Here is a 27747-nt window from a genome sequence, read left to right as displayed (position 1 = left end):
TCAATTACAGGTTGATTGCAATGTAACAAACACACGTGCTTGGATTTGGTTGTATGCTATACTGGTAATAGTATAGTGTTGCGATACTAATGAATAAAAAACGGTATTATACTGTTTGAAAACTACCGGCTCCTGGGCATGATGGCGCGTCGTCACGTCGTGACATTGCTGGATTCACGAGCAGAAGAGCACATTCGGAAGCACACAATCATGGAGTACTTACAAGCAGACACAGTGTGTTGACAGAAAAGGGAGAACAAGCCCATTTTGGTCTAAATACCGACAATAAAGGTGAAGTTACAACACTGAAACGCTCTCAGAAAGAGGTGCTTTAAGACATGGCTAGCTAGTTAGCAGCTTTCTGATTGATTGATTGAAACTTTTATTAGTAGATTGCACAGTACAGTACATATTCTGTACAATTGACCACTAAATGGTCACACCCGAATAAGTTTTTCAACTTGTTTAAGTCGGGGTCCACGTTAATCAATTCATGGTAGCTAACGTCCATCCGCATCCGGCAGTATTTGAGCTACTTCTAAATCATTAATCCTCGCCTCCATGGAGACAAATAAAGTACGTTTCTTACAAGTTTCATCCCTGTAGGACGAGGAATTGCTAAACATGCTTTGCTCCACAACGTAGGAGGATACAACAGCTCACAGACTTTAATGCTAATAAAAGCTAGCGCACCTAAATGTAAACCAATGCCATGGGTGGATCTACACCTGACATCAACTGTAATGATACCAAGTACAAGAGCGTATCTACTTGATACTATGATTACATCAATATTTTTTATCGTCACAAAATCTTTTTTCCTTTTTTAAAAATTCATACTATGTTTATAAACTCAGGAATATGTCCTTAGACCCATGAGGACTTAGAATATGTAACTACTTGGTATCGGATCGATACCTACATTTGTGGTATCATCCAAAACTAATATTAAGTATCCAAACAACAGAAGAATATGTGATTAGTACATTTTAACAGAGGTGTAGCAAGAACATGTTGAAACAGAAAATAACCAGATATTACCAGTAAATGAACAAATGGATCAATATTTTTTACAGCTTGTCCCTCATAATTTTGACAGAATAATAGAATGGAAAATGACCCACTCTGTTACTGCATACGTCAGCAGACAATTTAAGAGCCTTTGTTTGCTTACTTAAGACTAAAATACAAGTTGTCTTGTATGTTCACTACTTTATTTAAGGACAGAATTGTTATTCGATTACAATAAGATACATCTTTAATATACTGCAAGATTTTTTGTTAAAACAAAAAAGCCAACAATGAGATTTTTTGTGGTCCCCTTTATTTATAAAAGTCTCGAAAGGTATTGAAAAGCATCAAAATACATTTTGGTACCGCTACCAGAATATTGATATGGGGACAATCCTAGTGCGCATACCTAAATACTTCTGAATTTTTTTTTTGCGTATTAACTTTTCTGGGTTTGAACGTACGCGTGCTTTCATTTCTGAGTTTGTTGCCGATTATTCGCTAAATTGGCAGCATTATGCTGTCTTTTTATTCTCAGGCAGACCATGTGTGTTATGAATGAGGGCGAACAGCTAGCGACAAATCAATTGTACTGTGCATTCACAAATGAATAAAAAACATGGCAAAACACCGCTTATGCTGACCAGTTCTCACCTGCTTTTCGTTTTTCTCCTGCTCTAATTTGCGAATATGATTTTCATTTTCGGCTGCTTTACTGGCAAGCTCCTTATTTTTTTCCTGCATTTGTTGTAATCTGTCATCACGGTCGGCTTGAAGCTTGGAAAAACTGTCGTTGAAAGACTTCTGGGCATCTGTTAGAGCCTTCTCGTTTGCAATGGCTTTGTTTTGGGCCTCCTCTAGCCGTTGCTGGAAGAACTTGCTATCATTCTGGGCTTGGTTTAGGAGCTCCTGAGTGGACCCTTGCCGAGCAACAGTTCGAGTGGCCACCTCCTTCTCGGCCTGCAGCGCTGCTTCCAGCTCTTTAACGCGTGCACCTAATTGGTCGTTTTCATGCTGCACCGCGTTCAGATGGAGGGTCTTCTCTGCTATTTGGACCTCTAATTTACGTGCTTCGCTCTCCAAGCTGCCTGAATTTGCTTTCACCTTGGTCAACTTCTGGTACAGCTTGGTGACTACTTCACGATGACTGTGGGCTTCACCTGCGGAGGTAAAGACTTTAGAACAGGGGTGTCAAACTCAAATACAGAGTGGGCCAAAATGTAAAACTGAACAAAGCCGCGGGCCAAGGTTGAACAAATTAACCTTTTAATAGGGACCCAAACAAGTTTTGCAATGAATATTGAACAAGCAAGGCTTAAATAGGGCAGCACAGTGGAACAGGGGTTAGTGCATCTGCCTCACAATACGAAGGTCCTGAGTAATCCTGGGTTCAATCCGGGCTCGGGCTCTTTCTGTGTGGAGTTTGCATGTTCTCCCCGTGACTGCGTGGGTTCCCTCCGGGTACTCGGGCTCCCTCCCATGGAACAGGCAGAGCTTATATAATGTAATAGTGCAAAATTGACTTTCAAAAAACAAACGAAAAAACTTCAGTGGTATATTAAATAAAACGTAATTAAAAAAATTAATGCCTCTTTTCTATTTGCAGCTTTCTGAGGTAAATATCAACATTAACTTTTTCCGCAGGCTAATAAATTCGAAAATAAAATAAAAATTAGGTGGGCGGGGTTTGGTGGTAGCGGGGGGGTGTATATTGTAGCATTCCGGAAGAGTTAGTGCTGCCTGTTGTGTAACGGTGCGGGTGTTCTCTCGAAATGTGTTTTGTCATTCTTGTTTGGTGTGGGTTCACAGTGTGGCGCATATTTGTAACAATGTTAAAGTTGTTTATACGACCACTCTCAGTGTGACCTGTATGGTTGTTGACCAAGTATTTGTGTGTGAAAGCCGCATATATTATGTGACTTGGCCAGCACGCTGTTTATATGGAGGAAAAGAGGACGTGACGGCATGTTGTAGAGGACAGTGCCTTTAAGGCACGCTCCCAATATTGTTGTCCGGGGGGAAATCGGGAGAATGGTTGCCCAGGGAGATTTTCGGGAAGGGCAATAAACTTCGGGAGTCTCCCGGGAAAATCGGGAGGCTTGGCAAGTATGAGTATTAGCGGTGAATGTGGTGTTACCGGCGAGCCAGCTCTAATGTTCATTTGATATTGCCTCAAGGGCCAAATGAAATTAAACGGCGGGCCAAATTTGGCCCGCGGGCCAGAGTTTGACACCCATGCTTTAGAAGGTCCCATAATATGCAAAGGTGACTTTTGATGACGCTCTAACAGCAACGTGGTGTGGGAGCCGGTTTATGAGCACTAAATGTCTTTGAGAAAGCCTTGTATGACGTCAAGAAGGGAAAAACCTCCTTCCTCGTGGAAACCATACCGCCTCTGACCCGGCACACTAGCTAGACGGGTCCACCCTGTGTATACACCCACCACTTGAAGAAGGGCGGCTATGTACAAAAATAAAATGAAAGGCTTTGCTGCACATCTCAAAATACCAGTATAATGGGAAAATAAATGCTATTTTACCGGAAATTCCGAACTATAAGCCGCTTTTTTCCTACGCTTTGAAGCCTGTGCCTTCTAAAACGGCGTGGCTAATTTATGGATTTTTCTTAGCTGACGGCCGTAATTCAAATAGTTTTTATAAAACATGCAAATACTGTTTTTAATTACTGGTATTATTTATGCTATGGTGCCATGTTTTTGGATGAGTTCGCTCACTGCAGTTGCTGCTAGTTGAATGGCTAGTGTTTTCTGCTGTTTGAAGCTTTGAACCGGAAGTACAAGTATTGTTCTGTCTCCTAATTGTCCATAGCATTGCGACCCATCTGGATTCTTCATCCATCACTACAAGCCACGTTTGAAAGTTTTACAATATGACTAGATATATTCATACTTACTAAACCGTCACATGTGTGATGTCTGTTGGATTGTTTTAATGCATAATTGTACGTGTAATAAAGCTGACGTTGTTAAAATAAGCTAATATATAAAAATATGGAAAAAAATAAAGAAATAAAACAATTAGCTAATATACTGACATATTTACAAGTCTCAGTGTAAATATTAATAACTTACAATGAAATTCTGTTTGTATCGTTACTGTTTCACAAATTTCTCAGTAAATTCACCAAAATGTCACAGTGGAGTTATTGTTTAGCTGATTGGAGAGCTGGCTTACGCAGCTTGTGGGTCCATGAAGATGACTTCTGTTTTGTTAGCTCAGCAGTTTTAATTAGGGTATGTAAATAATTTTGTACAAAATGTTTCAGTGTAAATAACACATTTCTGCAGCTTATAGTTCCGTCTGGCTAATATATGTAAAAAAAAAAAAGTATTTTCAAATTTAGTGTGTGTTGCTTATATACGAGTGCACTGTAGAGCGTAAACTATGGAATATGGTGAATTGTTTTTAATTGTATTAATTGAACCATATATAATTATATTTAAAATCTGCAAAATATGCGAAAATATAATCTAAACATCCACAAAGGACCACAATTTCAAGGTCATAATGAACATGCAGCTTTGGTAATTTCTGTACATTTTGGATTTGATGAGATCACGGGCGGGTAAACTCCTCTGCACTCTGCTCATAGTCAGCAAATAAGTCATACAGGAAAAATGCAAAAATGGGAAAGAGATGTGTTGTGTCTCATTCACAATCCTAATGTAAAACAAGAACACATGTTTTTATTAATGCATTCTAAATCGTAATAAAAACGTTTGCAACAGTCAACTAACAATGGAGTCTATTCTGCCCACAAAGCCCTATAAAAAACCATCCAAAAAACGCCTGATAAGTGAACAAGTTTTAGCAAATTTGTAGTATAAGCGCTAACCAAAATAGTCTATTTTTAGCGACACATTGATCACAGAGAAGTGGCTGTCTTATGCTGCTATATTGACATATTGAGCCCGCGGTGTCCTGCTGAAGCTTCGCCCCTAAATTGATGAAAGGTAAATCTAGATTATAAATCATGCCTCTAACTTTGATAGGAGACGGTTGTGGCCATAAACCAAGAAGAAAACTTTGACACCGACTCGGATATGGCGAGACATACAAAAAAAACTCTTGTTGTGGCACTTCTTTTTTTTTTAAACTCTTCGTAAAGATTTTAAACGGGAAGATATGAACAACCTTTCAATTGCAGGATTATATTGTAGAGCAGATATTGTACATTGTAAGTGATTGTTTTATTGTGTTCGTTGATTGTATTTCTTGTTCAGCACTTAGCAATACTGCTGCATGATGCTTATGTTTTTCACTAGTTACATCTGTTTATTAGACAGCTTCAAAAACGTGTTGTAATCCTCCTTATTCTCAGGCTCAAAAATGTAAGGTTCTGGATCATCATTTCTACCAAAGTAGTCTGTTGTCTGTAATGATTTATGGTGTGAGTAGTAGTTTTCATGTCACAGATCATACTCATTATCCCTTGGGAATCTCTTGTGATTTTTATCTTGTTAATCATATCTTTTTTACCCACAAACATGTTGAGTCTTTTGGTGTTATAAATCAGAAATATATGATAATCACTTCATAATAATGTCAACATGTTTTTCCATTATACTGGTAAAATACTTTAAAGTGAAAGCCTGATTTTCTACCAACTTTTCATTAATCTAAAGATGTAGTTGCTGCAAGTCTGACCGTTTTGTAAGCATGATGTTTGTTAAAAAAGTGAATGTAATGTTGCCCATGCTCAGATAGCTGTGCTAGAGTTGCTAATGTGTCCTCCTGTCTCATTCCTTAATGTTACATTGCTTTATGTAATATATGTCACATATTTCGTTGGACAGGTGCAAAGTTACAATATAAAATTAACACTAGAAGTGCATAATTGGCATTAAAGCTACAGACACACAAAAAGGCGTGTTACCATCAGGGCTTACAAAACAGCTATTTTAGCATCAGGGCCAGACATTGTGGGACCTCCGAGTTAGCATCTTTGAAAAATATAATACTATAGAATTACTCAAAAATAATTCGTTGAATAATACAACAATACTCTACGGGTTTATTCAAAAACAGTAAGTTGAAAGAAGTTTCTCATTGCATTTATGTTGCCCGTGCTGCATGTGGTGTCCACATTCAACGACGGAAAATAAAATCGGTTTGTAAATAGAACTCAGTAGAACCTCGATTTAAAACCTTAACATGTTATTAAACATGTTTTGTAAATCATAAAAGTGTGTATAATGAATCGACTTTCTCCATAAGAAACAATTTTAATATGAATAATGGATTCCAGCCTGGACAAAAGTCCATGTTTTCGTCAAGGTTTGAACACAATATAAAATGCAGTACAGTACTGTATATAAATCTTAAAAAGGAGGTGATGGATCAACTGTTTATTCATTAACAAGCCAAAAACAACAACAAGCTAAACTGTTTGCCTCAACGCACACACACACATATCCCTTTGGTGCCCTTACAAACAAGTCAAGTGACTTATATATATATATATATATATATATATATATATATATATATATATATATATATATATATATATATATATATATATATATATCACTTGACTTATGTATAATTTGCTAAGTCTATATATACATACATAAATATATATACAGTATATACATACATGTATATACATAAATATATATATATATACACAAACATACATATATACACATTATATATTCACATAAATATATATATATACATACATATACATATATACACATATACATACACACATATATACATAAATATGTACATATATATACATATACACATATATATGTATGTATGTATATATACACACACACACACACATGTATATATTTTTTATTTATTATATCTATATTTATATATATATATATATGTATATATATATATACACACATATATAGACATACAAGCACATATACATACATACACATATATATATATATATATATATATATATATATATATATATATATATATATATATATATATATATATATATATATATATATAACATAAACATGAGCAAGTACTCAACAGGCTGGAGAAGAAGAAAGAAAAAGTCACAACAACAATACAAAGAGGCAGAGCAAAAGTTTATAAAAGACAGTATAATTATTAGTATTATTAGTAGATCAAGTAAATAAATGTGCAACATTGCTATAATTTGTTTAAATTATTAACTACGGCTGGAACAAAGCTGTTCCGATACCGAGATGTTCTGCATCTTGGGACCCTAAGCCTACCCTAAGCTAGAACTCACCATAAAGAAAGTGAAAGATTTCTGCTGTAATTGAGTTGGCCCTCCGCTGTGTCTACCAGGTGTACAGGGACACCTAACTAAGCTGATCACAAATCACACAATTCCTTAAATTTAACAACCATATTGCTACAATAATAAACATTTTAAAAAGTAAAAGCCACTTTAACATTGGCCAGGTAGCAGTTTGTGAGGGGTGAACAGAACAGAAAAAGAGAGAGAAGGAAGTGACGGGGTGTAGTGGCCCTGGTGTGTGTGTGCTCTTGGAAGAGGTGCTGCTTAATGAGAGGTAAGTATTTTCCTCTATTGTGAAATAAGTCCGCTTTGGCAAATTTTCTCAGAAAAGTCTGTTCTCATCACAATTAAAAACGAGCCGGGGTACAGCTTCCCTCAACCTCTTCAATACGAGCAAGTAAACAAAATGAATGAATGAAGCGTTTATACACAGAGGCATATTGGGCGTGTCTAAAAAGTTTGTAAACTCGAAAATCTGCTAATATACGGTTTTGTAAATTGAGGTTCCACAGTACTTGAGACTCCGCTGGATTTTTTCCCTGCTTTTCCCTCAACAAAATATTGCAAAAAGAAATCAGTTCATTCTTTTTGAATAACCCTGTAGTATGGGATCATGAAACACCTATTAAACAAGAGCAGTGTTGGTCATACTAACTTTCAAGCCGATGGCGTTCCTCCTTTTCCAGGTGCAGAGCTTTCTCCAAGTCTGACCGGGTTTGCTCCAACTCAGCCAGGCTGGAGCGGATCGCTTGGGTCTCTGCCACCAAGACTTCACAAGCCTTCTGCTCTTTCTCTAGGAGGTTGTTTGCTAGTGACACTTCACACATTAACTCCTGAATTTTAGCATTCCAATCCAATTCACTATGGATCTGGTTGTCATTGGCAAGTTTGAGATCTTGCCGAACATCTTCCAGCTGTTCCCTGAGGGACTCGTTCTCCTGGACCAGGTCTGTTTGTTTGATGTTGCTGCTCACCTGTAATTGCTGAAGTTCTGTCCTGAGATGCTCCTAAAAGATAAAAGGAATGCACTTATGGAACATATTTTACAGACTTAATCGGAAATTGCAGGTTGTGCATCATTGCTATGCTGGGATGGAAGATGGTGGCATGCAGACGCAGTGATTAGGAGCTCCTACAACTGGCATAGTCTTTGCACTTTTTCTAGCACATTTTTGACACTGTGCAGCAATACTGGACAGCAGGGTTTCTTCTACATGTAATGACTTGGCGCACCGCCACAGCAAAATAAAAGCCGCCAAACTTTTGCAACAGTTCACCCCAGAGTCATATGACTTGGCACGTGACATATGCTAACTTATTTTAGCTAATTTTGCCGACGAACACCTCAGAATGATATAACTTGGTACTTCACACGTGCTAACTGTTAACATGCTAACTTTAACTTTTATAGCCGATTTTTAAGTCGTACGCATCAGTCATAAAACTTGGTACTTGGCTCATGCTAACTTTTTAAGACAATTCTTCTGCCGTACACCTCAGAGGGACGTAACTTGGTACTTTACTTGTGCTAACTGTTAGCATGCTAATGTTGACATGCTATCATGAACAAACTAACTTTTATAAACAAATTTTCAGCTATATGCCTCAGTCATAAAACTTGGTACTTGGCACATGCTAAAAGTTAGCATGCTGATGTGCTAACTTTTAAAGACAATTTTGCTGCCCTACACCTCAGAGTGATATAACTTGGTACTTCTCATGTGCTAACTGTTAGCATGCTAATGTGCTAGCATGAACAAGCTAACTTTTATTGACACATTACAGAGTAATTACAGTAACTTGTTACTTGATAAGTACTAACTGTTAGCATGCTAAGGTTGGCATGCTAATATTAACGTGCAAACTTTTATAGGCAATTTTTCGGCCGCCCATGACCATCATCGCTCTCCTTTGACGGGAAGCATACGAGACTCTGTGAACATATTGCCCCAAAAGTACGGATTTTGTGTTGATTTATTGTGAATACAAAACAAAAAATTGACTTGTGCAAAACCAGTAATATATGATAAAACAAGGCGGCAGCTAAAGAAGGTCTCCCCTGTTTATCCCCCCTCTTTATCACGCAGGAAAAACTGGCCAAGTGAACAGCTGATTTTGTTATTCAAGTGCTTGTGTGTGAGCCTTCAGTGTAGTTTTGTTTTATTGATGCTCATTACAAAGAAAAATATTGCTTACAAAAGATGTGGGGTTTCACATTCAGTTCCGTGAAGAAATATGAGGATAATAATTTTTCTTGGAACACTCTGCGTACCCTTTTCTCGGTTGAAGGGGAGGACCCGCAGCCTCGTTTTACTGTGTACCTCTTGCTTGGCCACGGTATAAACTATTTGCTTGCCTAACAAAATTGTTATTGTGACATCTAGTGGACACATTTAGACAGCAGTTTATTTAATTTAAAAATGCAGCTCATTTTCACACTTAGCAAACTCATCTCGCGGGCTGGATTAAACCCGTTAGCGAGCCTTATCCAACGCGCAGGTCGCATTTTTGACTTCAAAAATTGGGACTTGCTGACATACCAGTTAAAACCGTAAGAAACATGGTCTGAAAAGACGCCATCCTTAATGTTTTTTGGGGTTTTAATTCGAGAAGAGTTGTGCTTCACGCGAGCAGTGACGTGCGGGTGATCAGGAGCTTGCTTACACACAAAAACCTGGCGTACGCCCTTTTTCATGACAGAAATTAGGAATTGAATTGCCTCGTGTACAAATTGTGCTCTATAAATAAACGTGCCTTACCTCTGCAGTTATATTATGCTCCAACAAAAGTTTGTCATGTATAATTGGTTATGACAATGACAATAAAGTTGCTACAATACTACAACCAGTCCTAATGCTTGTAATCTGAATTTGTTACCTCATTATTTTTGCTTTTTTTGTACTCCTCCTGTATTTCTTGAAGTTTGATCTTCTCACAGTTTGACATATGCAGCAGCGTGTTCATCCGGTTGGGATCTAGAGTCCATTGCATTTGGCTGGGTTTATGGTCCTCTTCAAGCTGGGCAGATGACATGTAATGGTCACATTAGCGCCTCGCCAACAGCTCCACACCAATGCCGATGTCCTCACCTTCTCGTTGGCGTTTTTGTACAGCATGACAGTTTCTTGCTTCCGTTTCAGCTGACGTCTGCGTTGGATAAATACGTTAGGTCAACAAATCAACGGCACCTTTTAGAGAAACAACATGTTTTGGAATATGTGAGGAATAGATGTCAGAATAAGATTACTGAAGAGATTATTGAGCAGTTCTTACGACATGTGCGCAACTTCGCTTTCCAACTGCAAATTCTTTTCCTCCAAGTCACAAATATGTTGTTGTTGCAGCTTTTCTGCAACAAAGACTTGATGGCCTTTTTCTTTTCGAACAGAGCGGTCATGGAACATGTCCTGTGCTTTCTTCTTACTCATGGAGTCTGACGAATACAAAGCAACAGTGTAATAGTCAGTCCAAACCAGATGTGAACATACATTTTGATTTTATTAGCTCAAAACCAGATAATTGCACCTGCAGTGGCTTCCTTCAGCATCTGCACGATGGCAGAAGTCTCCTCTGATGACGAAATTAACTCATCTGTGTCTTCAAAAAACTCTTCAGTGTTCTGAATGTAGAAACGGCATGGGATTTGAATGTGCTTTTCTCTTCTAACAAACACATAAAATCTTGGTCTAAGGCAGGGGTGTCCAAACTTTTTCCACCAAGGGCTGTGTACTAAAATGTCAAAAATGGGCCATTTTTATATTTGTGTTACATGTGTTTGTATAGGCTTTATCTCATTACATTGTTTCTTTGTGCACTTTTTCCCCCCAACATTTTTACTGATTTTGAAATGTATTTTATTTCTACAATATGACGATGGACAACCAAACACAAGCTGCGGCCGCGCATGGCCTTCAGGCCACACTTTTGACGCCCTTGGTCTATACTTATTTTTTGTGATGAGTAACAGAGCAAATAAGTGTGTTATCTAATCTAATTTAACCACCTTGTCTTATTTTAATTTTTTTTACAATGTGTGGAGGACCTGACGTTACAGTCATTACTGATGATAAGCTTTAAATTAATAGTATACTAATATTATTAACATTAGTATATCATATCATCTATTCTTATTATTATTCTATACCATTTCTAGTATTATTTCACCAATTAACGTACCTAATATTGCAAAGACAGGATGCGCGTAAATAATTAAATACCACATACTTTTCAAGCACAGGTTGTCTGCCAATATGGTTGTCAGTTCCTATTATCAGGGGGATTTGGGCCATTTAGTTTGTTTGACATAATTTTCTAATCCGGGTCATGTTCATTTTGTCTGTAGAATGTGACGCGGGCCAGTAAAAAATGAGCCATGGGCTGCAAATGGCCTCCGGGCCGAACTTTGGACACCACTGGTTAAGGTAAGAGAAGTGGACATCAAGCCCGGTTTTGACTTACTAAAGTAGTGTTCTGTCTTTTTATCTGCCACCTGCTGCTGACAAAAACATAATTGTGGTTATACTGGAAATTGGCCTTGGGAGAAATACCTTCAGTTCCAAATGTTTTGCAGAATATACAGAACATGTTTTAATTCTGTAAAACCTTGTGTCATCTTCCGACAGATCATTCAGAGTGTTGTCAAACTCAAGATCTTTGTTGATTCCATAACTGCTCTTGGGAATGCAACATGCTTCGCTAACCAATGTCAGCTGTGAGCACTCCTCTAAAGACTGTCCCCCAGGTCTGCTGAGATCGAAGATGAGCTGACGTGCAAGTGATGATTGCACCAACCCCCTGCCGGTGGAACATAGATCAAACCACAGGACACATAAGTCAGTAGCTTTTATTTACATACAGTAAATAAAGCCCTTTTGAAGTAACCATTGAGTCCCGGGAAGTGTGTGTAGCCTACAAAATCAGCTTCTAATTATTAACGCTGTGAATCTTTGGACACTAAATGATTCGATTAAGATTCAGAACTGATTGTTGATTAAAAATCTGTACTTTTTTAATAACATTGAATGCCAGTTCTATGAATAACTACATTCGTCCATAAACTGGATCAGGGGTGTCCAAATTGCCACCTGCCGGGAGACATTATGAGTTTAACAAGGAATCCAAAGCAGGATTAATTTTAAAAGTCCATTACTGTGCTTGTGCTTTGTCACCATCTTGTGGAGAACGAGAGTAATTCAGGTCAATGACCACTTACCATGCTTTGACTAAACCAATGTGCAGCATTCACTTACATGACCCAATGCAAACAACCTTCCATAATCATGTGGCAAAACCAAAAACCAAATACTAACATGCACCATAAAAAAAATGGAATCAAATGAATTTAAATCCGCTACAAAGCATGATGGGAAAAATGCCAATCACTTTCTCCAGACTTATCCATGTTTGGCGTATTTTAGCTGCTTAATATGTCTGATTGATTACAAAACTTTAAGGAGGTTGTCACGGAAGTAAACAAGGTAGGAGTCCAACTTTCACACACTCTTAAATAAGTTTTTTTTAAAGTGAAAAATTACAATAACTGAATATCCATTATATTAATATATGCATATCCATACATTATCATACGCGCGCACACACACACACACACACACACACACACACACACACACACACACACACACACACACACACAATATATGTATCCTACTTTACAAGCAGTCGGCTTTTGGCCCTCAATATATTTTTTTAGCCCAATGCGACCCCCAGGTCAAAAAGTTTGGACACCCCTGAAATAGACTAACAGTTCTGATGAAATTCTATATTACTTAAAAGAAAACTGATTTTGTTTAATACAATGCTTCCCAAACTTTTAATATATTCAAATACAAATAAGGCAACAAGAGAAGTATCCAACACTTCTCTTTTCAAAAGTAAATATGTACAGCAGATATGATTTGCCTGAGTGACTAGAGAGGACAGATAAAAAACAACAACTTTTTTCTTTTTTTTTAATCGATTTTTTTATCGATTAAGAGTCGTTATAAAGAAGAATTACGATTAATCTGAAAATATATTTTTTGACACCCATTATAATTAGTGTTAGCTCAATAAAAATTAGCATGTTGGCAACATTTTGGTGTAGTAGTTCTTATTCATTACATTAACTCCACAACACGGCAGAAGCTGCATTTGAGGTATAACGAGCGCTCAGCATCCAGTTACTTTATCTATCTCTGCATGCATTTTAAAATGCTATTAGTTATTTTCTGCTGTTGGAGTGGAACCGGTGCATGTTAAACTTGCTGTTTTACAAAAACTTCAGTAATGATGGCTGAACAGTTTTTTACTTACTGTGTAAATATTTCCATCCGAGTGTAATTGTGATGAATAGAAACACTGATCGAACTGTGTGGTCTTTATAAAGGTGATGACATACTTGCATGGCACCTTGCACATCAAACATAGCTGACTTTTTTAATACTATAACATACTTTTCTGCTGTTAGATGTTACATGATGTTGGTGGTGTACAACCTCTTGTGCTAATAAAAATGGTAAAAAAAAAAAAAATCACATCTTTATTTACACTAATTACACATGTTGCCGATTAGAGTACTGATGAATACCGGTATCGATAAGGAATACATAGAGTATTGCTAAATTCCTAACGATATACAGGACATCTCGACTGTTGAACAAATGTTAAAAAATGCTAATTAAAATTAAACGTACCTCTCAGAGGTTACTGGTTTCTCTACTTGACGAGAGGCTTCTGTTTGACTCAACCTTACAGGTTCCTCATCTGCTTCGGCTGCTTCCTCTGAACTTTCACTCGTGTCAGAGGAAACATTGGGATTTGTCATTGAAACAATCTTAGCAGTCCTTTGGGCAGCCTGAAAAGAAGAGTAATGCAAAGGAAAAAAGGTAAGACAGTGTCAGGATTTCTCTTAAGTCTGGTAACAAGCGAGAAAGGAAAGGTCCAGTCCACACACACAAAGCAGCTGTTTTCCCTAGTCTACACAACCTTCAAAAACCTTACCTCTAGTTCTTTTTGATTATTGCTCATCTGTTGGTTGTGGCAAGGCACAGGTGTGGCACATACAGAAATATTCTCCTTCTTCGCTGAGCGGGGTTGTGGCGACTCACTTGGGAGGGGTTCACGGGGTTGTTGAAACAGGGGCACAGGAGAGAGACAAACAGACGGTTTCTCCTCACTTGGGAGGGGTTCTTGAGGTTTTTGAAATAGGAGGACAGGGGACAGACTAAACGATGGTTTCTCCTCACTTGGGAGGGGTTCTTGGGGTTGATGAAATTGGGGGACAGGGGACGGAATAACAGACAGTTTCTTCTCCTTGCTCATGGAGTTGTCAACAGAGGCTGGGAAAGAGTCTTCGCACTCAAAATCCCCCTGTTTGTGTTCATCGAAGAGGACCCTGTTCTTTCCTTCAGGTGAAAGTTGTCTGGTTTGCCCTTCCTCCATATCAATTTCATCTTCTTTAGAAGAGGATGAATCAACCTGCTTTTCTTCTGTATTGGTTTCTGGTCTGGACGGCTTGCCAAGAGTACCCTTTATTGCTCCAAAAAAATTACTGAAAATGGATTTCCCTTCACTTTTCTCCACTTTTTTGGACAGCTTCTCATCCTGGGTCTTTGTCTCCTTGATAATGGTAACGCAGTAGAAAGAAGAAGAGCTCATTTAATCATACCCATTCTCAATGTTTTATTTCTTATCGTTCATTTCCTGTGTTTAACACTCTCCATTGTACCTTTTTTAGTAGTAAACACAATAACTGCCGTAACAAATTAATACGTTTCATAGATAACTTTTCAAATATTGTAAGATTAAAACATACAAAATAAAATACATACAAAAGGCAAAGGTAAAAATAGAAAAATAATTTGCATCAAAACACACCGACACAAAACACAATGTTGGCACATTTCTGAAGCATATGTGATTCAAATGTGTGGTACCGCAACTTACGACTAATTTGAGATACAATCTGTCTCCCATCTTTTTGTTAAGCTTTAAAGGCCTACTGAAACCCACTACTACCGACCACGCAGTCTGATAGTTTATATATCAATGATGAAATATTAACATTGCAACACATGCCAATACGGCCTTTTTAGTTTACTAAATTACCATTTTAAATTTCCCTCGCAGTTTCTTGTTGAAAACGTCGCGGAATGACGACGCGTGACGTCATCGACTGTAGAGGACATAGCGCAGCACCATTTGCGGCTAAAAGTAGTCTCTTTTCAAAGCGCAATTAAACAGTATTCTGGACATCTGTGTTGCTGAATCTTTTGCCATTTGTTCAATTAATAATGGAGAAGTCAAAGTAGAAAGATGGAGGTGGGAAGCTTTAGCCTTTAGCCACACAAACACACGGTGTTTCCTTGTTTAAAATTCCCGGAGGTGAAGCTTTACTATGGATTAGAGCGGTCAAGCGAACATAGTTCCCGACCACTTGTCAACCGGCAGGATTCGGTGCGAAAATTGTGGTAAAAAGTCGCCTCTTAACGGAGATCAGCTGAGCTTGCGCCGTCCAGACACCCGTGGACACACCCCTCCGACTATCAGGTACTATTTAATCTCACTAAAACACTAGCAACACAATAGAAAGATAAGGGATTTCCCAGAATTATCCTAGTAAATGTGTCTAAAAACATCTGAATCCGTCCCAATGCAATTGTCTTATTATTATTTTTTTCAACTTTATTATTTATTTATTTTTATTTTTACTAGTCCTTCGCTATCAATATCATCATCCACAAATATTTCATCCTTGCTCAAATTAATGGGGAAATTGTCGTTTTCTCGGTCCGAATAGCTCTTGCTGCTGGAGGCTCCCATCATAAACAATGTGAGGACGTGAGGAGCCCTCACACGGGTGACGTCATCGTCTGCGACTTCCGTTAAAGGCAAGGCTTTTTTATTAGCAACCAAAAGTTGCGAACTTTATCGTCGATGTTCTCTACTAAATCCTTTCAGCAAAAATATGGCAATATCGCGAAATGATCAAGTATGACACATAGAATGGACCTGCTATCCCTGTTTAAATAAGAAAATCTCATTTCCATAGGCCCTTAAATTGTGAGCATACTGAACCTTGGCTTTTTTGTCTGGCTCTTAATGAAGGCGGATGCTTCCCTTACCCTTGTGTCTCAGGCTTTTTCTTCTTCGTCTCGTCTTGTCTAAACTTTCTTGGAACCCTTTTATGAATTGCTCTTCAAAATCTACACAATGCAATTGATCATCCACTCTCGCTACGAAATCGACAAGTTCTTCTTGACCTGAAACTCAGGTTCAGGGGAACATGTCTGTCCTGACGGAACATTTGTTGCTAGACACACATTGGGCTCTTGGAAAAAGTGAATGAAAAGTGATTATTTCAATTGAGGCCATTGAAGACATATACCTATTCAGAATTAAAATAACAGGACATCTGCGTTGGCCTTGTGTATCACCAATTTCAGAAGATGATGGCAGCTATTCAAGGTACCCCAAAGCTGTCACAAATGATTGAAGGGTAATCAGAGCTTTTGTGATTTCGCAAACTGGATACCATCTTTGAGAAGCTGTCTGGTTTGCAGGGTTAGGGTTATTTCAATCAATCATCAATCAATGTTTACTTATATAGCCTTAAATCACTAGTGTCTCAAAGGACTGCACAAGCCACAACACTGAGTGAAACATTTATATTTGTTTTTGCTTGCGCAGACAAAAACACTCTAATATGGATTTTGTTTTTCTGCTGGAACAACTTGGCAAGGTCGTAGCCACAAGAATCCCCCTGAGGACAGTGCAGCAAGGAAGTACCAAATTTCCTCCCCGTCTTTCATGGACATACACAGATTGTTTCTTCAGTTTTGTCGCTTCACTCCCCTGATTTTTAAAAACAATGTATTATCTTAAAGTTTACTTTTCTTTTTAAAAATAATTTTTCACTTTGAAATCGTGGTGATTTAGGAGGGCCAAACACAGATTACATTGATTTCAATGCATTTCAATGAGCCGGGCTGCTTTGCGATACAAGTGTTCTGAAGTTTGAGCTTCGTTGTGGAACGAATCGTATTTGTAAGTTGAGGTACCACTGAATTGTATTTTACTTATAACAGTGTGTTGGTCATGTAACCTGGATTTTTCTCACCTCTTCGTGCACCTGCTGCTCGTCAGTTTGCAAATTACCTTTTTCCTCTCTTGCTGGTTCAGGGAAGTCTAAGGAGTGAGTAGGTCTTTACACACGTGCTCATTATTACAACTGTTTAAGAAATGGTCTGTAATTCCTCTTGCCTGCTCCAGGTGTTGCCTGAGGCTGCTGATTGTCATCGTTGGTCTCGCCGCATGATGAAGATGAACTGTCTTGGTCCCAAATTGATTCTGCAGGAGTGAAAGGAAGATGGATATATTAAGGGGGAACTGCACTTTTTATGGGACTTTTAAGAATTCACAATCCCTATGCAAGACAAGAACACATATGATTTCCTTTTTTTTGCATTTTAAATCGGAAATAATTGTTAGTAAAAGTCGGCTAACAATGGAGTCAAAGGCGGTTGTTCTCTTCCGCCTACGCAGCGCTATAAAAACATCCAAGCACCTCAATCAATGTTTTATATACATGCTGTAAGTATACGTGTAATGTAGTAACAGGCATTCATAATAACATGTAATAATTACATATTTTGCCCATTTTACGTATACGGCGGCGCATTAATTTCACAGACACATCCCAACGTTAGCGTTATCTAACAACAAACCCAATACTCACGACATACTTTGTGGAGCCGACGACGACTACTATAAGGCTGATTAACAACAAGTTTGAGAAATGATGCAATTAGCATGGTGGTAAATATGGTGCAATAATCTTCTTAATATAACTGCATATTGTCTTTCAAATAAACAAACACAAAAAAAGTTGTGTGCAAACAGATCCAGCTTAGGTGAAACACAAAGCATCAAGTAGCAGTATTTTTAAGTGCTAAACCAGCACTACAAACTACAAACATAATAAAACAATCACTTACTTTACAATGTCTGCTCTTACTGGGATGCCAACTGATATATTCTTGTTTAGTTGAAGAATTATTAATAATAATCTGCACAAAGGATGAACCAAAAAAAAAGTTGCCGCAAACAAGCTTCTTTCCCTGTCTTTCTCGCAGTCTCCGGGTCTAAGTTAGATATCAAAGTTGACCATCTTCTCGGTTTATGACCACAACGTTCTACAATCCAGGCAAGACACATGATTTATAATGCAGCACCTCACCGGCTCAATATATCATTATAGCAGCATAAGCTAGTTAGCGCTTTGCGATCAATGCGTTGCTAGAAATACATTGTCTGCATTATATTAGCAACAATATTTATAATACTTGCTTAATATTCAGATCACGAGATATAAATGGGAGTATTGTTGGCGGGTTTAGGATGAGGGATTTATAGGCAGAATAGTGCACTACCAGTAGCTGCATTGTTAGCCACCTCGTACTTTCCGTATTTTACGAATTAGAATGCATAAAAAAAAGAAAAACATAGGTGTTATTGTCTTACATAAGTATTGTAAAAGGTAGGAAAAATTCCCAAAAAGTGCTGTTCCCCTTTAAAAAGTCTATGCTTGAATATTATTTTTAAGTTCAGGACAAATATGTAAAGTAAGGTGAAAACCAAGACTCTCACCTTCATCACTCTCTTGTATAATCATCATTAAGGTCTGAGGATGTGGAGCTTGGTAAGCAGGTAGTGTACCATCTGAGCCCATTGCCTCCGGAATTACAGCTACCACCTGCTCAGCAGAGGGACTGGAGCGCTCTGGAACTTCTTTGGGCGGAGAACCTTCAGTGCAAACAGGCAGACTTCTCCTACTGGAAGTACTAGATGTGTCAGCATCTGATGAATCTGAACAAAAAAACAACAACAAAGATGTGGTATTTAATGACGCACCGTAACAACTGACAGAGGTTGGAGCAAAGGCTTACCTTTCTTTAGGACGCACACAAATGGAGCAATTTGAAATGTACCCAACATGGGCCTCCTCCCTCCCTTGTCCGCTTACAAAGTCATTATGTTTCACGCTAATGTGGCCATACAGGAACAAGCATACTGTGAATTAGTTGTATTCTTTATTGCTATAAGGGCCAGGGAGGATAGATCACTTCAATTATGTCCTGGTTTGCCAATAGTGCATGTGCGCATGCTTTAGCTGTGCGCTCACACCGCTTTTCTAGCAAAGATGGGATGAAAGGAGTCATATCTTGTGGAGCCGTACTAGCAAAGATGGGATGAAAGGAGTCATATCTTGTGGAGCCGTACTTCAAAAGCGTATTTTATTTAACTGCTATTTTATCTTTTTAGCAACAAAATATACACTGGTAGCTGTGGATATGAATAATTTAGCATTTAAACAAATATTACTGCATTGGTAAGAATTATTCTGAAATATTGGCAATAATTGTATTTGTTTTTACTGTAAATATTCCTTAAGGTAGTCCCTTAGCCCCATGCTTATCATATTGAGATTTAACATTTTTCCTGACCTAAAAGAACTCTGTGGCGTTTTGATAATAGAGATACAAATACAGAAACCAAGTACCATTAAGAAGAAAATCTATATATAGGTACAAAACTGTAAATAATGATAGAATAAAAATAAGACAATACAATCGTAAATATAAAATTGTACTGCCTTACCTAGTATGTACGCTTGACCTACATCAGAACAATGGATCATAAAAGTGAATCCAAATTTGAAAAAAATGTAACTTATCTGCATGTGCATAAAAACGGCTAACAACCTAACGGCTCCCAACTGCGAATTGGTTTTTACAACTCACTTAAAAGAACCGTTCAAAAGACATGCTTCATTTGTGACCATCACATCTCCATTGCCTTACCAAATTAAAGAAAGTTACCTGGAATACTATCAAACGCTCCCAAATCAAGCTCTTCCATCAGGTCTGTTAAAGAAACAAAGTCTAATGTTAAAGACAATTACAGATACTTTCAAACAAAATGCTACCTGGACGATCCCGCTTACCAGTTTGTTTCTGGTGTTCTCCTTCACATTTGTTTTCCTAGTGAAATGTGGAAAAAACTTCCAATTAAAGCCAAAACATTTACACAGTGTAACCTGGTTACAGTGAGGCAAACAAGTATTTAGTCAGCCACCGATTGTGCAAGTTCTCACACTTAAAATGATGACAGAGGTCTGTAATTTTCATCATAGGTACACTTCAACTGTGAAAGACAGGATGTGAAAAAAAAAATCCAGGAATTCACATTGTAGGAATTTTAAATAATTTATTTGTAAATTATGGTGGAAAATAAGTATTTGGTCACTTCAAACAAGGAAGATCTCTGGCTCTCACAGACCTGTAACTTCTTCTTTAAGAAGCTCTTCTGTCCTCCACTCGTTACCTGTATTAAAGGAACCTGTTTGAACTCGTTATCTGTATAAAAGATACCTGTCCACAGCCTCAAACAGTCAGACTCCAAACTCCACTATGGCCAAGACCAAAGAGCTGTCAAAGGACACCAGGAAAACAATTGTAGACCTGCACCAGACTGGGAAGAGTGAATCTACAATAGGCAAGCAGCTTGGTGTGAAAAAATCAACTGTTGGAGCAATTATCAGAAAATTGAAGACATACAAGACCACTGATAATCTCCCTCGATCTGGGGCTCCACGCAAAATCTCACCCGTGGGTTTAAAATGATCATGAAAACGGTGAGCAAAAATCCCACAACCACACGGGGGGATCTGGTGAATGACCTGCAGAGAGCTGAGACCAAAGTAACATAAGTTACAATCAGTAACACACTACGCCGACAGGGAATCAAATCCTGCAGTGCCAGACCTGTCCCCCTGCTTAAGCCAGTGCATGTCCAGGCCCGTCTGAAGTTTGCCAGAGAGCACATGGATGACACAGCAGAGGATTGGGAGAATGTCATGTGGTCAGATGAAACCAAAATAGAACTTTTTGGTATAAACTCAACTCGTCGTGTTTGGAGGAGTTGCATCCCAAGAGCCCCATACCTATTGTGAAGCATGGGGGTGGACACATCATGCTTTGGGGCTGTTTTTCTGCTAAGGGGACAGGACAACTGATCCGTGTTAAGGAAAGAATGAATGGGGCCATGTATCGTGAGATTTTGAGCCAAAACCTCCTTCAATCAGTGAGAGCTTTGAAGATGAAACGTGGCTGGGTCTTCCAGCATGACAATGATCCTAAACACACCGCCCGGGCAACGAAGGAGTGGCTCCGTAAGAAGCATTTGAAAGTCCTGGAGTGGCCTCGCCAGTCTCCAGACCTCAACTCCATAGAACATCTGTGGAGGGAGTCGAAAGTTTGTGTTGCTCGGCGACAGCCGCAAAACATCACCGCTCTCAAGAAGATCTGCAAAGAGGAATGGGCTAAAATACCAGCTACTGTGTGTTTAAACCTGGTAAAGACCTATAGTAATCGTTTGACCTCTGTTATTGCCAACAAAGGTTATATTCCAAAGTATTGAGTTGAATTTTTGTTACTGACCAAATACTTATTTTACACCATAATTTACAAATAAATTATTTGAAATTCCTACAATGTGAATTCCTGGATTTTTTTTTCACATTCAGTCTCTCACAGTTGAAGTGTACCTATGATGAAAACTACAGACCTCTGTATTTATTTTAAGTGGGAGAACTTGCACAATCGGTGGCTGACTGAATACTTTTTTGCCCCACTATGTCCACGTGTCCTTGGACGGGCTGGCTAACGTCAACATAAGCAGTAATCGATAAAACCGAATTTAAAATCAACCATTGCTTACACATTTACTTGAAACTCGGCCAAACACAAAAAGAAAAAAAGGCAATAATGAATTATTTTTTTTAACCTACGGTAGTTTGTTGGCATGAGTTTCCTCCATGTTTGCATATTTTTTATTTAGATTCTTGTGTTTACATATATTGTAATTGCCGGAACACACTGTTGTATATGGTTCTAAATTGGGGTTCCAGTGTTGGGCTACAGGAGACAGTGGAGTTGGTTTGCCAGATAGAGAATTGAAATGCGGAATGCGTCTTGCTATTTAGCCAGTGTCTCTTAACCATAGGGCCAAGGCCCGTGGTTGAGCAGCCAACCTCCAATTCCATGTTTTTTTACTAATTATCAATCAATCAATCAATCAATCAATGTTTACTTATATAGCCCTAAATCACTAGTGTCTCAAAGGGCTGCACAAACCACCACGACATCCTCGGTAGGCCCACATAAGGGCAAGGAAAACTCACACCCAGTGGGACATCGGTGACAATAATGACCCAGTGGGACGTCGGTGACAATAATGACTATGAGAACCTTAGAGAGGAGGAAAGCAATGGATGTCGAGTGGGTCTAACATGATACTGTGAAAGTTCAATCCACAATGGATCCAACACAGTCACGAGAGTCCAGTCCAAAGCGGATCCAACACAGCAGCGAGAGTCCCGTTCACAGCGGAGCCAGCAGGAAACCATCCCAAGCGGAGGCGGATCAGCAGCGCAGAGATGTCCCCAGCCGATACACAGGCAAGCAGTACATGGCCACCGGATCAGACCGGACCCCCTCCACAAGGGAGAGTGGGACATAGAAGAAAAAGAAAAGAAACGGCAGATCAACTGGTCTAAAAAGGGAGTCTATTTAAAGGCTAGAGTATACAAATGAGTTTTAAGGTGAGACTTAAATGCTTCTACTGAGGTGGCATCTCGAACTGTTACCGGGAGGGCATTCCAGAGTACTGGAGCCCAAACGCAAAATGCTCTATAGCCCGCAGACTTTTTTTGGGCTTTGGGAATCACTAACAAGCCGGAGTCCTTTGAACGCAGATTTCTTGCCGGGACATATGGTACAATACAATCGGCAAAATAGGATGGAGCTAGACCATGTAGTATTTTATACGTAAGTAGTAAAACCTTAAAGTCACATCTTAAGTGCACAGGAAGCCAGTGCAGGTGAGCCAGTACAGGCGTAATGTGATCAAACTTTCTTGTTCTTGTCAAAAGTCTAGCAGCCGCATTTTGTACCAACTGTAATCTTTTAATGCTAGACATGGGGAGACCCGAAAATAATACGTTACAGTAGTCGAGGCGAGACGTAACAAACGCATGGATAATGATCTCAGCGTCTTTAGTGGACAGAATGGAGCGAATTTTAGCGATATTACGGAGATGAAAGAAGGCCGTTTTGGTAACGCTTTTAATGTGTGCCTCAAAGGAGAGAGTTGGGTCGAAGATAATACCCAGATTCTTTACCGTGTCGCCTTGTTTAATTGTTTGGTTGTCAAATGTTAGAGTTGTATTATTAAATAGAGTTTGGTGTCTAGCAGGACCGATAATCAGCATTTCCGTTTTTTTGGCGTTGAGTTGCAAAAAGTTAGCGGACATCCATTGTTTAATTTCATTAAGACACGCCTCCAGCTGACTACAATCCGGCGTGTTGGTCAGCTTTAGGGGCATGTAGAGTTGGGTGTCATCAGCATAACAGTGAAAGCTAACACCGTATTTGCGTATGATGTCACCTAGAGGCAGCATGCAGATGCTGAAGAGTGCAGGGCCAAGGACCGAACCCTGGGGAACTCCACACGTTACCTTAACGTAGTCCGAGGTCACATTGTTATGGGAGACACACTGCATCCTATCAGTAAGATAAGAGTTAAACCAAGACAGGGCTAAGTCTGACATACCAATTCGTGTTTTGATACGTTCTAATAAAATATTATGATCGACGGTATCGAAAGCAGCGCTAAGATCGAGGAGCAGCAACTTAGATGACGCATCAGAATCCATCGTTAGCAATAGATCATTAGTCATTTTTGCGAGGGCTGTCTCCGTGGAGTGATTTGCCCTGAAACCGGATTGAAAGGTTTCACATAGATTGTTAGACGCTAAGTGTTCATTTAACTGCTCCGCAACAATTTTTTCAAGGATTTTTGAAATAAAGGGAAGGTGAGACACCGGTCGGTAGTTTACCATGAGGTCAGGATCGAGGTTAGGTCTTTTAAGAAGAGGATGAATAACCGCTTTTTTGAATGCTAGGGGAACAGTGCCCGAGGAGAGTGATAAGTTTATAATATTTAGCACTGATGGACCTAATAATACAAAGAGCTCCTTGATCAGTTTCCCAGGAAGAGGGTCAAGTAAGCATGTTGTCTGTTTTATTCCATTTACACGTTGTAACAATTCCTCTAATGTTATTTCCTCAAAACGAGAGAAACTATTTTGGAGGGCAGTATCCGCCGTATATACCATCGTATCAGTGTTAATAGAGCCCCGTTGTAGCTGGGACGCATTGTCTTTAATCTCCTTTCTAATGACTTCAATTTTCTTACTAAAGAATTGCATAAAGTCATCAGCTGAGTGGGTTGAGCTACTGGAAGGGGTCCCTTGTTGGGTTAGCGATGCTACCGTACTAAACAAAAATTTAGGATCGTTTTTATTACGGTGGATGAGATTTGAGTAATATTTAGCTTTAGCTAAGGTAAGCATGCGTTTATAAGTTATTAAACCATCACTCCATGCTTGATGGTGCACCTCAAGTTTAGTCGTGCGCCATTTGCGTTCCAGCTTTCTACATAATAATTTCTGAGCTCTAGTTTCTTCTGTAAACCACGGGGTGCGCTTTTTTGGAGCCTTTTTTAACTTTAGCGGTGCTGTGTTATCAATGGTTTCGCGCAGGGTGTCGTTAAAGTTGTTAGTGAGGTTATCAATAGAGCCCACATACTTTGGGAATGGTGCCATTACCGAGGGCAGTAGGTCAGCAAGAGTTGTCGTTGTGGCTGTATTAATGTTGCGGCTGCTATAGTAGTTATTATTATTGGTTTGACGAACATGCATCTGAACCTCGAATTTTATAAGGTAATGATTGGACAATACTTTAGTATACGGGAGTATCGTAACTTTGGAGACGGTGATACCCCTGACAAGCACTAGGTCTATCGTATTACCGTTGCGATGCGTGGGTTCATTTATTATTTGTGTGAGACCACAGCTATCAATTACAGTCTGGAGCGCTACGCACGGTGGGTCCGATGGGGTATTCATATGGATATTAAAGTCCCCCATTATGATTATATTATCGGCGTGTGTCACTAGATCAGCAACGAACTCTGAGAATTCATTGATAAAGTCCGAATAGGGCCCTGGGGGGCGGTAGATAACAGCCAGGTGTAGAGGCAGCGGTGTGTCAGACTTCATAGTAAGCACCTCAAACGATTTATATTTATTATTTATGTTAGGACTAAAGTTAAAGTTTTCGTCGTATATTAGTGCAACCCCCCCACCCCTTTTAAGCGGACGGGCAATATGCGCATGTGTAAAGTTAGGAGGACATGCCTCATTTAGCGCAAAAAAGTCGTTTGGTTTAAGCCAGGTTTCGCTGAGACCGATGACGTTAAGATTGTTGTCTCTGATAATATCATTAACTAATAACATTTTGGGAGACAATGATCTTATGTTTAAAAAACCTATATTATAGGTAGTGGGCTGTTTTAGGGAGTTTTTGATCAAATTATCCGTAGTAGCAATATTAATAATGTTGTGTTTATTATGCCCAGTGCATTTAGTATAGTTACAACCATATCTAGGAATTGATACGACAGGAATTTTCCGATTGTTTGATTGTTGCTTTGATATTATAGGGCCTATTGTTGGGTCGCAAGCGCCCACTAGAAGGCCACCAAAAAATATCTGTTTCTCAGCTTCGGTCCGTATGGGCCGCAGCGGTACTCAGTTTCAATCCACTCAGCAGAAAAAAAGACAGATCTTCACCAGCAATAATTTTGAGGTTCGTTATACAGAAAACTGCATAATTAAAACAGGGAAGAAAGCTAAAAGGAACAAATGTGTATATAAATGAACATTTAATGAAAAGAAACACAGAAATAGCGAGGAAAGGACAGAACCTATAAAAACACAAATAGAACAAACATGGACAGCAAACTACAAAATATTTATCCAATTAAACGGAACATCAGAAGAAGCCAAAGAAACCGTCATCAAGAAAATAGAAGAGCTGGACAAATATTACTGATACACATTCAATCTGATATTGAATTGGAAACCTTCTGCTGTGTATACCATGGAAGCACAAAATGATGGAATAGAGATGCAGACACACTCCAAAAAGCCTGAATGCAAATTACAAAAATATAAAGGAATTTTTTTCAATAAAATAATCGCTGTATCAGAGACGTGGATGGATGCTAAGAAAGGAATACATTTCGAACAGGAAGGATATGAACTAAACCACATAAACGGATACAACAGGAAATGGAGTCTGAGCTGCAGTTTATGTGATGAAGGACTTGCACTATAAAATGATAGATAAACATGTCATTTGCCATTGCAAATATTTCAGAATGTATAACCATTGAAATATGTCAGGAAAAGAACAAACATGTTGATCAGCTCTCTATACAGAGCACTGGATCAAGGCAACCTTCACTGTTATCGGTCAAAAATTGATTTTCATATGTGGTGACTACAACACCGATTTTTGGAACCCTCCTAACAAGGAAGAATGGAAATAAAAGACCTTTGATGATTTCATAGATACAATGTGTAGTATGAGCTTACTGTATATCCTAAAATCACAAAGCCAAGCAGATTCACAAGTCACCCCGCTACACTTATTGATAATACATTTACCAATGACTTTGATAATAACACTACAACTGGTCTGCTAATTACCGATATCATTGATCATTTATCGGTTTTCATAATCTATGACGGAAACTACTGGAAGACAAAAATGGATGACAAGAAGACACTTTGAAGACTATGCACAGAGAAAAACATGATGGCATTTATAAATGATTAAAATGAGGGTAAAACGTATTTTTTTTGGTCGTTCTGTGTATTTGTCACATATATTGCGCCGTTGGGGTGTGTTAGAGAGCTTGCTGGTCACTAAACACTGCATGAATGTAGCAGCAGACAGCATCAAAGGCGGCCGCAAAATTCTACTTTGACGAAATAAAAGCATGTTCTATTGTGGGTTTATGAGCTGGAATATGTTCAGAGCGATATACAGACAAATTATTTTGGTTTATTTTGTCAGAAAAACTAAGGTCAAAATGACCAACCGCAATGCATGCTTTTGGACACAGCCGCACACGTCCTTGGTAGCAAAGATGTTGCCTGTTGTTTAGCTGCATACATGACTCTGTATCAAACAAACACAAGAAGTCTGGAGCTTTAAGTCATAAAGGAAATGTCTTAAGCAGAAAAATTAGGACTTAAGTTGTGAAGCCACATTTTAATTTATACTCACATTTTATTGACGAAACATCCATCCATTTACTACCGCTTATTCCCTTCATGTATGTTATTATTAATAATTTCGTTAGAATTCTTTTTTTTTTTAATCAGAGTAATTGGATGTAAATTTATTTACCATCAGTTTTTATGTTGTCCCTTCATTTGTGGTGTATTTTACTAGTATTTATTTTTGTAATTAGCCTGACCTAAGTCTTGATGATAATTTTGGT

The 27747-nt window shown here is 38.6% G+C and overlaps 1 protein-coding gene across 1 annotated transcript in view; it reads right to left on the bottom strand.

Moving 5' to 3' along the window:
- The window catches only part of LOC133548693 (ankyrin repeat domain-containing protein 26-like), a 72023-nt gene that overhangs the window by 21003 nt on the left and 23273 nt on the right, over nucleotides 1–27747 (bottom strand). The window contains exons 11-25 of the mRNA XM_061893666.1: nucleotides 20276–20312; nucleotides 20151–20195; nucleotides 18919–19137; nucleotides 17533–17619; nucleotides 17390–17457; nucleotides 14272–14889; nucleotides 13965–14125; nucleotides 11875–12066; nucleotides 11731–11764; nucleotides 10798–10891; nucleotides 10546–10705; nucleotides 10362–10419; nucleotides 10150–10290; nucleotides 7928–8279; nucleotides 1666–2171 (exon numbers count right to left, since the gene is read on the bottom strand). Of these exons, the coding sequence (XP_061749650.1) occupies nucleotides 1666–2171; nucleotides 7928–8279; nucleotides 10150–10290; nucleotides 10362–10419; nucleotides 10546–10705; nucleotides 10798–10891; nucleotides 11731–11764; nucleotides 11875–12066; nucleotides 13965–14125; nucleotides 14272–14889; nucleotides 17390–17457; nucleotides 17533–17619; nucleotides 18919–19137; nucleotides 20151–20195; nucleotides 20276–20312 (2772 nt within the window). The remainder of the gene's footprint in view (nucleotides 1–1665; nucleotides 2172–7927; nucleotides 8280–10149; nucleotides 10291–10361; nucleotides 10420–10545; nucleotides 10706–10797; nucleotides 10892–11730; nucleotides 11765–11874; nucleotides 12067–13964; nucleotides 14126–14271; nucleotides 14890–17389; nucleotides 17458–17532; nucleotides 17620–18918; nucleotides 19138–20150; nucleotides 20196–20275; nucleotides 20313–27747) is intronic.

The sequence above is a fragment of the Nerophis ophidion genome, linkage group LG03, assembly GCF_033978795.1.
Source record: "Nerophis ophidion isolate RoL-2023_Sa linkage group LG03, RoL_Noph_v1.0, whole genome shotgun sequence".
NCBI lineage: Eukaryota > Metazoa > Chordata > Actinopteri > Syngnathiformes > Syngnathidae > Nerophis > Nerophis ophidion.
This window is presented reverse-complemented; position numbering and strand designations above follow the sequence as displayed.